This window comes from Haematobia irritans, chromosome 2 (assembly GCF_050003625.1).
Source record: "Haematobia irritans isolate KBUSLIRL chromosome 2, ASM5000362v1, whole genome shotgun sequence".
NCBI lineage: Eukaryota > Metazoa > Arthropoda > Insecta > Diptera > Muscidae > Haematobia > Haematobia irritans.
In genome coordinates this window covers 90,175,505-90,187,821 of record NC_134398.1, presented here as the reverse complement: position 1 = coordinate 90,187,821, position 12,317 = coordinate 90,175,505, and the positions used below count along the sequence as shown (strand labels likewise).

The following is a 12,317-nucleotide window of genomic DNA, read 5'->3' as shown; positions in this document are numbered from 1 at the left end:
ATCAGGGGATCCTTTTAGTCAGGAAGGCCGAATTGTAGTATGTTGGTATGTAACGTTCCAATAACTAGCCTGTAAGTAGTTTGTTAAGCCAATAATTGTAAGCTGTCATGTTATCGATTAAGTTACGTTTAAGCTAGTAATCGTAAGTTGCCATGTTATCGATTAAGTTAAGTTTCATAAATCGTTAGCTGTCATGTGAGTTAACCAGACACTTTTGTATACGATCGTCAAACCGAAAAGACTTCGGCGTCCTTAACAAATAAAAAAAAAATAACAAAAAGAAAACCCCAACAAAGTGTTTTTAAATTGGACAAAGTATACCACTAAAATGTGGTATCACAATAGACTGAATAGTCTAAGTGAGCCTGAATCATAATCGGGCTGCCACTTTAACCTAACCTACATATACATTCCTCGTACTTTCACCATCCATCGACGCTGACTACACAATCGCCGTTGACTGTCCTCGACGTACTGTGTAGTGTAAACGGTATTATATGTATGAATCAGCTGTTAAGTAGTTTGAGAATAATTGTATTTTTTATCAGCTGTTTAGTTATAAGTTTAGATCATATGTTATGTTTAAGGATTGCCATTTATTTTTAAGGATAATGTTGAAAAAAGAAGTAAAAAATTATAAATACCGTTATTTAAGTATAAAAGATGAACAATTTTCAATAAAGTCAATCATTCAAGTTCAGAAAGCCTAAACTGGCATTTCATTTAATTTAAAAAGATAAACTTGCTGTGGCACTGAATCTGTGCCTGCAAGAAAATAAACAAAACTTTTCTGCCCGCGGCGTTTTTAAGCGCCAGCAAACAATTAGGCAGGCACAATAAATGTAAAAAAACATAAATTTGTCAATATACCACACAGCTTCATCCACAACAACACAAAATTAAAACGACAAACTTTACATGGCGATCCTGCCCAACTCGGACCAGGATAAAATACCAAGTGAGGATATCGTTCCAGCTGCGCTGAACGTGGGTCCCAAGAAGTTGACTGTCGAAGATTATTTAAAGAGACAGCAGCGAGCAGTGGAAGAGCGACTGACCCGTATACCACCGACACAAAAACCCAAACAAAGAAGAGGTGACGTATTGTGCGGCTGCGACGGGAGTTGGCTGCGTTAAAAGAATTGGCCAATGCAGATCCACCACTATATTGGCAACGATCTTGCGAAATATGGCAAAGGATTGATGCAATAGAAGCCGAAATGCCAAAGAAGAAACCAAATGTAAACACCGTACAACATTAAAACACCATGAAAGCAAAAAAACACAACACTGATATACATTTTGTACATGTATTATAGTTATTTATTTGAAAAGAAAATACATATATTAGAATGAATTAGAATTTTTACTATTATTATTCTGAACACCGAAATGAAATAATTTATACGCGGGAGATATTTAATACAAAATTGAGATAAAATAATAACAATATCACTCGCGAATGGTAAAACTAATCGTCATCTACAAACGATTATGAAAGTAAAATGTCAAAATTGAAGTGTTGTAATCGATTATCGAATACCAAATAATCGATTATAACATAAAAGGGAGGTTCACACGGCGTAGATAAAATTGTACGATTTATCCAGTTCACGTTTTAAATTTTGCGTTCGCATTTGAATTTTTGCGATCACACTTGAATTATACACGTTTGAACTTTGAAATAAGTTAATATTCTGAGGTTTTAAGAAAAATCGAAAAAAATTAAAATAATAAAAAACATTTGTATAAAAAAAAGAAAGTATTAAACAAAAAGAAATCGAATTAATGGAGAAATTGCAAGATTGTATTAATGAATTAGAGTTATTGAAATCCAATTTAAAGAAAAGTAAAAATAAATTGTTGGCTGAAAATTATAAAGAAACTAAATTAGAAAGATTAAAGACTTTGCAGGATACGGTGAATGATACTATTTTTGATTGTAAAGAATTAGCTGAATTGAAAGTAGAGTTTTTTGATTTGAAGGAGGAAGTTGAATTACTAATTGAACATGTTAAAATAAAAGATATCAAGGATATAAGGAATTTACCAACTATGGCTCAGTTTGATATATCAATGGTGGGTAAAAACCTACAAGTATTTAAGGGCTCGTTCAACTATTTGGAGGATTTTATTGCGCAGTCAGAATTGCTGCATTACCTACTTCGAGATGAAGATAAGGAGATATTCGTTAAGTACGTCTACAATTTCAAACTTACGGCTCAAGTAAGGAGCACTTTAGGCCGATCTAATAGACCGACTACGTCGCGGGTTTGAAAAAAGCATTGGAAGACGCTTACCCTAATCCGAGGTCCATACAACAGATTTTAACGGAGTTAGGAAATACAAAACAGGGCAATTCTAGCATGACATCATTTAGGGAGAAAATTTCGGAACTTAGTGATGAGATCAGCAGGTTTGAAATAGGAATTTAACAAATCCGACTCAGGACACTAAGGATGCCATTTACAAGGCAAATGAAAATATGGCGTTAAATGTTTTATGAAGGGTGTAAATTCGGAATTTAAACCGATATTATTGGCTAACAGCTGAGAAAAGCTTAGGTGTTGAAACAAGGCAAGTTTTTCCGGTTCATAGGGCTGGTGGAGGTAATACCTACCACAGAAATAGATATGATGGAAATAACAGAAACAATACGAGGTACGGCAACCCAAACAACAGATACGATAACACACATAATAATTACAATTATAGACACAATGACGATAAGAATTACCGCGGTGGTAACGGATATAATATGGGCATGCAAGAAAATCAAAGAGGAAACTCTCGCCACGTTAATCGAGATAATCGGCAAAATCATAGTAATTACACAACATATTCTAATGGAAATGGCAATAACAATAATAGTGTTGGAAGTCGCAATTTTGGTGGCAGAGGCCGTACATATACAAACAGTAGTGGAAGAAACTATCGAGCTTTTCCTTGTACGTGTGAACAGGAAAACTCAAATGGCCGGATGACGCAGGAAGTCATCCAAGTGGCCCAAAATTAAGGATATTTAATATTGAATTGAAAACAAATGCTTTTGTAATACTGAACTGCTCAAGTAAAATGTTAACATTCATGATAGATACTGGTGCAGATATTTCTGTATGTAAAGTTCAAGACTTTATGAGGATAAATACACGAGACACAGCAAGGTTAACTAGGATCACCAGAGAGGCAATTCAATGTATTGGTACATCAGGTTTACGTTTGGAAATGGAGGATGATGCCATTGTGCACAATTTCTATGTGGTTCAAGGCGATTTTCCTATACCAACTGATGGAATAATAGGAAGAGATATTTTATCTGAATATTTATGCAGAATTGATTTTGAGACATACACAATTACGTTTAACGTAAATAATACAGATGTGGTATTACCCATGAGTACTAGACCGGTGACTCACCGCTGTATAACCATACCATCAAGGTCAGAAATCATTTTGCCACTGAACATTAAAGTTGAAGAAGAAAGTATAGTACTCAACAAAGAATTAGAAGAAGGAGTTTATCTAGCCAATTGCATTATACCAGCACACGGGGTTGTTCATGTTAAATTACTGAACTCCACTGATAAAGATGTAACTATAGATAATATTGATTGTGAGTTGAATCCTTTAAGTGATTATCATGTCTGCCACACAACTACTAACCAATTTGTAGCCTTTTGTAATTATTACAGGCGCTTTATACCGAACTTTGCCGATAAAGCAAAATGCTTGAATATGCTTCTGAAAAAAAATCAGAAATTCGAATGGAATTTACAGTGCCAAAGTGCATTTGAAACTTTAAAAACAAGCTTACTTAAACCTCCTGTACTAAAATACCCGGATTTTTCACAAACATTTTTATTAACGACAGACGCATCTAATTATGCTCTGGGAGCAGTTCTGTCTCAAGGGGTAATTGGCAGCGATTTACCAATTTCGTACGCCAGCGCTACTCTATCAAAACATGATTTAAATAAACCAGTGTTAGAAAAGGAACTCCTTGCCATTCATTGGGGAATCAACTTTTTTAGACCCTACCTTTATGGCAGAAAATTCATAGTTGTGACTGACCACATACCACTTGTTTCATTGTTCTCACATAAGAATCCATCCTCTAAGATGACACGTATTCGAATGGATTTATGTGACTATGATTTTGAAATAGTGTACAAAAAAGGGAAGATGAATACAAATGCTGACGCTTTGTCAAGAATAAACATAAATAGCGAAACTTTGAAAGCGATGATTCCCACTTCAATCGAGCGAGACGCTCAAGTCCTAGCCATTACTAGAAGCATGCAGAAAGAGTTGCATGCACAAAAACATAACGATGACACCTGTAGCTACTTTGTTTTCTTATTTAAAATTTAAATTCAAATATTTTATTTTGTAACAGATAGACATTGAAAATATTGTTAGTGATTTAGTTGTCATAATTTTTATTCACTGGAATGATATTACAAAGAACAATAAAACTATTGGCTTCAATTAAATACTTAACGGCCTACAAATCATTGGACACTCGGGAAACGTTGACCCTTGGCACCCACAACTGGCGATCCTGCCAATTTGGCTAGTCCAAACTAGATGTATCAGGCGACTTCCTCGAGGGAAATTAATTCACTTTAGATATTGACCCTAAATGTCGTCAGAGGAATTCTACATACATAAGTCATCAATTGTTAGACCATAGCCAAACCAAATTGAATCCTGAGTAACAAATCAACTCAAAATATATTAATCGGAATTGCACATATATATATATATATATATATATATATATATATATATATATATATATATATATATATATATATATATATATATATATATATATATATATATATATATATATATTAATCGGTCTGTGCACAACTCCATTGTTGCAAAACGGCCCACGGAGATCAATAAGCCCGATTTGAAGGTATTGGAATCTCAAAGACATAAACAACAAAAAATTGCGTGGAAACCGATAAGTTGATTTAGAAAATCCACACGGATAACTGGGGGACAGCGAAAGTATTGCAGTTGTAAGTCAATAATACAACATTGAACCATCTTATCATAAAATAACTCATATACTAGATTAAGACTTAGAATATTATTTGTAGCTCATAATTTGATATAATATTCTTATTCCTTGTAAACTTCTCCTCCGGTATGAGTACAACGGAAGACATACCTAATGGAAATCAAAGGAATTTCCACGATCAATTGCTCTTCCAACAAAACACGACACCTGGGGCGCTCGAAATCTCTGCGGCATCTGTGAAACTGCCCCAATTTTGGACAAGTTGTCCGGAGGCGTGGTTCATTCACTCAGAAATACAGTTCGCAAATAAGGGGATCACGCAGTCCAACACAAAATATGAACACATTGTGACAGCATTACCTGAAGAGGTTGTAATGACTGTTTTAGATTTTATTCAAAACCCGCCTTCTGATGATAGATACGAAAGAATTAAACAAATTTTGATAGAGCGTCACACAATTAGTGAACATAAGAGACTAGACAAAATTTTGTCGAATACGGAGATAGGGGATCGTAAGCCATCCGAATTTTTTAGGTCACTATCGTTGCTAGCAGGTACCAACTTTGGGCCTGATTTTTTAACAAAACTTTGGATCAGGAAGTTACCCAAAAAATTAAGCGTTGCTTTGACTGCGTCTAATTTATCGAATTCAGACCAATTAACGAAATTAGCAGATAACTTGTGGGAAGTAATGCAAGAGGACACTGAGCTTGCAAGTATCAAGCAAACAAATTCAGGTAACGCCAATTCAAATAATCTTGAAACAATGGTAAATACTTTGGCCCAAGCCACAAATAATCTGTGTGAAGGGTTTAAAAACCTTTCGCTAGAAGTAAGTGCGATGAGAAGGAATTGGGAAGACAATCAGCGACAATCGCGTAGTTTCAGGCTTAATAGAGGAAGATCACGCTCCCGCAGCCGAGGATGGCTCTGCAAGTTCCATTATAGATATGGAGAAAACGCTATAAAATGTGAACAGCCGTGTTCTTTCGTAAATCGTCAGAACCAAACAAACGAGTAAAACCCATTGCCGAGGCGACTGACAATGGGCAAATAGGATTAGGAACACGTCGCCTATTCATATATGACAAATCAAATAAATTAAGTTTTCTAATAGACAGCGGTGCTGATATTATCACCGAAATTTTGTCAATTAATCACTTAATTGAATTTGGAAACGGATTCAATTAATATGCTAATTGATTCAATTAATTATTTAATCAAATCCAAATACAAACCAATTAAAAAAATGATTGATATTTGTTACGTTTCCAATTAAAATATTAATTGATTCAACCAATTTTTTAATCAATTCGGAAATAATTTTCAATTCCCAATTAAACATGTGTTTGATTCAATCACCTTTGTGATTGAAATTGAATAGTTTTGAGCGACGAACAGATAACAAGAGAATGGGTATTTATTCAACAATGTGTGATGGAGAATCAGTCTGTGGAAGTAACTCGTAACGAACGGTTGGGTTTTTGTTTTTCGCGTAAATTGAAAAACATGATTGGCCACTTTCTGTCTGCTGCATTCACAATGTGTGCATAAACATTTTGAACGCAAAAACAAATTATAGCAAAGGGTTGAAATAAATAAAGTGTGCAACAATAAATGGTCACGTGGTAAAGGTTTGAAAAAATATATGACAGAACGTATTTGAAATTACCTGTGGCTGTGTTTTGTGGCATTGTAAATATTGAAAACAATCTACGTTTATTGAAGCTAAGAAATTGTGAAATGTGAATGCCCTTTTCCATTGAAGCCTGTTTACATTAAACGGACTAAAATAATAAATTTTTTAATCATTTGTTTTAGTGACCAATTTTATTTCGTGAAATTGACCAATCAATCCCATCAACTCCATCATTTTATCAAATATATAGGAATATAAGAAAATCATGAACTTATCTAGATGAAAAAATCTTTGGCGCTAAATCATGGTCATTCTTACTATGTGTTGATTCATTTTTCGTAAACAATGGGTACCTTTTTTTCGGTGTATTTTTTATCGTCATATTTCTGCAAACCGGCATTCCAATAGACTGGTAGACTACGTACGAGTATTTATTGCGATTGTCCGATGTTTTTCATATCTTCTAAATCCAAAGGAAAGAAATTTCTTACCATTACATAGAGATTGTAATGCAGCTCATTTAGTTGTCATATGTGCTGAAAAAGGTAGGTAAAACACAATTGCAATTTAACGCAACTTCGCAACTTGAAGGTGAATCTTCCAACGGACCCATACCCATACACTTTTTGGGATAGTGGAGTCATATCTATTAGATTTGATCCCAAAAAGCTTCCAGTTTTTTCTTATATTATAATTACATTTATTAACAGGCGGCCTGAATAATATTGCCTCGCACTTGTCGGTGTTGATTTTCATGTTCCAGTCTATAGTATATTTTTCAACTTGATCAAACAAACTTTGAAGCCCATCTAATCATTTCTACTGCATTGTCAGCGTAATATATTACAATATTATCAGCATAAGAGATGCTATTTTGAATTTTCTTTATAATATCAGATAAAAAATATATTGAATAAAATCGGTGAATTAACCGTTCCTTGTTTCAGATCATTAATCATTTTAAAAGTTCTTTTACCACATAACTCCTGATTATGAATTCTGAAAATTTTATCACTGATCATATTGTGAATGAGTACAATAAAATGTATAGGAAAATCATAAGTCATCAATATGAAAATTATGCAAGGAATCCAAACAGTATCAAACGCTTTTTCCATATCAATAATGCAAGCTCCTGTATAGCGTTGTTGGTTTCAGTTCCAATTAATATCTGAAAGTAATAGATGTATTGCATTGATTGTAGAATGTTTGTATGGAAACCCAAACTGTCTTTCACTAAGTAAATTATTTTCTTTACAAAATTTCTCTACACGCAAAATAATAATTCCTTCCTCCCAAACGAAATTTTAGACAAACAAAGTTCGTTTCTCATTTGTTTTCGCTATAAGGAAGTTTATTTGGAAGAAAAATATATTCTTTTTGTGATAAACGTTTATTCTTTTCCAGGATGTAAAAACAATTTCATAAACACCTAACTCACAAAAAAACAATCTTTTCTGGCTAATTCCATTTTCCCTTACATCTTTCTCACTTCCACGAGGTTTTTTAGTTCTTAGCTCCTTTTTCTGTAATACAAACAATGTAGAAGAAATTATTCGATATTATAATTTTTTTAAATTTTACCTTTCGCCTGGACGGAGAATCGAACCGCGGACCATGCAATTTGTAAGCCAACACACTATTCACTGACCTATATTGCTGCTATTGTCATCAATAGGCAATTATCCATATAAGTTATATTTATATAGCATAGCTTGCGGCGCCCACGAGCCGATTAAACAAATTTTATTTAACAGAAACATACATTTAGTTGGGCACCATGGAGCAGTGGTAGCTTGCATGCCAATGGTCGTGGGTTCGATCCCTGTTTCGACCGAACACCAAAAAGTTTTTTTTCCATATATATTCCAGATATGTGCGGAAGATTCCGAAAAGATGTTCAACATTACATACTACTATATTAAATTTTTACTATGAACTGTAAAATATGTCTTATTGAAGACTTAAAGTCAGCAAAGAACAGTGCTTGATATAAACAAAATGGACTGCGTTATTGGTTCAAAAATAATTTTTGTTATTGAAAAAATAAAAATGTTGTAACAAACGAATTTTTTTGTGATAAAAGTTTAAAATTTTCGAAGCAATTCACACGTTTTTTTTCTTTGTGTGTATGTTGTTCGTAAGCTTTGCTAATATTAAGTAATAAACTTATGGAGCGTATATTTTCTGGATAACAGTTTCTTTGGTAAAATAATCACTTTGGATTTTTTCCATTCAGTAAATAGCGCTTGGTTTGAATTTCATCTAAAGAGTTTGCTTTACATTCTGAGCTAAAGTTATTCTATATCTATTTCTCTAAAAATTGAGTTACTGCTGTTTTTGGAATTCAAATTTCAAACGATAGATTCCGCAAGCAGTAGAGAAGGAATAGGCAACAAAATGTCATCTGTAAATACGTTAGAAAATCAGGTAAGCAAATGCAGTTTGTGCCCTCAAGGAGAGGATGTGTTTTACAGCTGCTCCAAGTTCTTGCCGCTATCTGAGCCTGAAAGGACAAGCCCAGACGCAAAGGTAGTGTTTTAACCGTTTGAGGGGGGCCACATCGCGGTCGTGTAAGATATGTAACAAGAAGCACAATACATTGCTGCTTCTCAGCATGAACGAACATGCACTAAACGATTCAGTTGTAAAGTTTGTCGTTTTAATTTTGTGTTGTTGTGGATGAAGCTGTGTGGTATGTTGACAAATTTATGTTTTTTACATTTATTGTGCCTGCGTTTTTAAGCCGGAGCTTAAAAACGCCACCGCAGAAAAGTTTTGTTTATTTTCTTGCAGGCACAGATTCAGTGCCACAGCAAGTTTATCCTTTTAAATTAAATGAAATGCCAGTTTAGGCTTTCTGAACTTGAATGATTGACTTTATTGAAAATTGTTCATCTTTTATACTTAAATAACGGTATTTATAATTTTTAATTCTTTTTTCAACATTATCCCTAAAAATAAATAACAATCCTTAAACATAACATATGATCTAAACTTATAACTAAACAGCTGATAAAAAATACAATTATTCTCAAACTACTTAACAGCTGATTCACACATATAATACCGTTTACACTACACCCTCACCCTATAAAAAAAATTATTTGAATGTTTATATGAAAAAATTATTTTTATAAATATTAAATTATTCAATTCAGTTACAATAAATTTTTCTTATCATCATAATGCAAAAAAGTTTCATATAATATATATAATATATAATCACAATTAGGTTGAATTCATTGTTAAATAATTCCATGGTTTTAACATATTATTATGGAATTTCTTTATTTTTCCATCGACATTTCTAAAACTATTTACGCCCTCTCTATTTACAATTTCATATGGGCCTAAATACGGTGATTGATTCTTTTTTCTATTCATCTGGCGTAAAAGTACAAAATCGCCTTCTTTCAAAATAAGTGGATTAGATGTTTGGTTACTATGAACTCTCTTTATTTTTGATTTCTCTAAATACTCTTTTGACTTAGCAAGAGAATATTTAAGTCTTTGCTTCAATTCATTGGCGTAATCATCCATATTATAACATTTATTAGCTTTTCTTATCTCATCGTTCGGTAAATAAGGTAACCTACCAAAAACTAGCTCATATGGTGAATAATTAGTATCAACATGTGGTGTCGTATTATAGGCAAACGTAAAATTTGGTGAAATTTAATAAAAATTCGTTAAGAACTCTATGATTTCGCTCTATTGAACCCAATGTTTCATGGTGGTATGGAGCACTAAATATTTGCTTTATATCATATAAACGACATACCTCCGCCATTAGCTGATTCGTAAACTCAGTACCCTTATCCGACTTTAGAATATTAAAATTCCCATAAATTAAAATAAATTGCTCTACTAGAGTTTTCGCAACGGTTTTTGCGTCTTTTGACTCCATTGGATACGCTACGACATACTTTGTTAGCCCACATTGTATGGTTAATATGTACCTGTTGTTATTGGAAACCCTTAATGGACCTACCGTATCTATTGATACAGTTTCAAAACTTGTTCCTGGTGTATCTGTCATCGTAAGTGTTTCTTTTATGTGTCTAGTCTGTTTGTTTAATTTACATTGTGGGCAACTTAGAACATATCTTTTGACCATTTTCGACATATTCTTCCATATGTATCGTTGCTTTAGTTTCAGTAATGTTTTGCGGACTCCTAAATGTCCTCCGTGTGGTGAGTCGTGGTATTCCGCTATTATCTTCAATTTACTTTATTCTTTTGTATTAATTTATTCATAATTGCTTTGAATTCTTCCATGGCCATGGATTTGAACAATGCATCATTTTTGCTCATCGCTAATTCTTTTATCCGTTGCTGTTGCATCTTCAAAATAAGTTTCTCCAAAGTCACCTTAGTGTTCGATGGATTATCACTGTATATCACAGATACATTGCTATCACTTATCTCAAATACTGTTTTCTTTCTCTGCATATCCGGTATAAACTCGAGTTTTCTCATATTTCGTATATCAGTGGGTGATGTGCATTCCCAAATTAAAAGTTGATCAGGCTTCGAAATTGGTACTTCATCACTATGGGTGTGTGGGTGCCAAGGGTCAACGTTTCCCGAGTGTCCAATGATTTGTAGACCGTTAAGTATTTAATTGAAGCCAATAGTTTTATTGTTCTTTGTAATATCATTCCAGTGAATAAAAATTATGACAACTAACTCACTAACAATATTTTCAATGTCTATCTGTTACAAAATGAAATATTTTAATTTAAATTTTAAATAAGAAAACAAAGTAGCTACAATACTCCCCCTCCAGGAGAATCTATATCTAGTAAGTTAAATGTTACGCTTTTTTTCTTCTTGCCATTCCCTTCGCACCTTCCTGAGTTAGGACTCTCCATAAATGCGGGCTTTAGCCTATCAATAGAAATGGTACGAACTGCGCCGTTAATGTCAATTTTAAAGTATTTTTCCCGTTTTTCTAAGACTCGATAAGGACCTTCGTATGGAAATTGTAATGACCGCTTCTGTTCGACACGCATAAATACGTAATCGCAAGTAGTGAGATCAGCAGGAATGTACACATTTTCATTGGCCTTTTTGTGATGAGTTCACATTCCTGAAATGTGCTCGTAATTTGTTTACAAAATCTGATGTAGCCTCGCACGAACTTGGAACTACTATTTCCCCTGGCAGTCGTAATGTCTGACCATATACCATCTCGGCTGGTGATGCTCCAATATCTTCTTTAACTACTGATCTTAATCCCAGCAATATCATTGGTAGAATATTGTACCAATTATTCCTCTCCCCACTTGCTAAAATTGATGCCTTCAATTGTCTGTGAAACCTTTCTACCATACCATTGGCCTGAGGATGATAAGCCGTTGTTGTTATCTTGTGACACCCTAACATTTGAGTTAACTCGGAGAAAAGTTTCGACGTGAATTGGGAACCTCGATCGCTAGTTATATATGTAGGAACACCAAAACGGCTTATATAATTTACCACAAAACACTTAGCTACAGTCGATGCAGATATATCTTTAATCGGATAAGCCTCTGGCCACCGAGAAAATCTGTCTATGGTTGTGAGAATATATTGATGTCCACTAGAAGGTGGTAACGGTCCAACGATATCTATATGTACATGTTCAAATCTGCCCATAG

At 33.8% G+C, this 12,317-nt stretch overlaps 1 protein-coding gene across 1 annotated transcript; it reads left to right on the top strand.

The window, feature by feature from the left end:
• The first annotated feature begins 5,160 nt into the window (after positions 1-5,160).
• Positions 5,161-7,307, top strand: LOC142224755 (uncharacterized). The gene is made up of 3 exons (XM_075294542.1): positions 5,161-6,024; positions 7,148-7,217; positions 7,264-7,307. Exons 1-3 carry the CDS (start codon positions 5,161-5,163, stop codon positions 7,305-7,307), a joined length of 978 nt encoding a protein of 325 aa, XP_075150657.1.
• Positions 7,308-12,317: the final 5,010 nt, after the last annotated feature.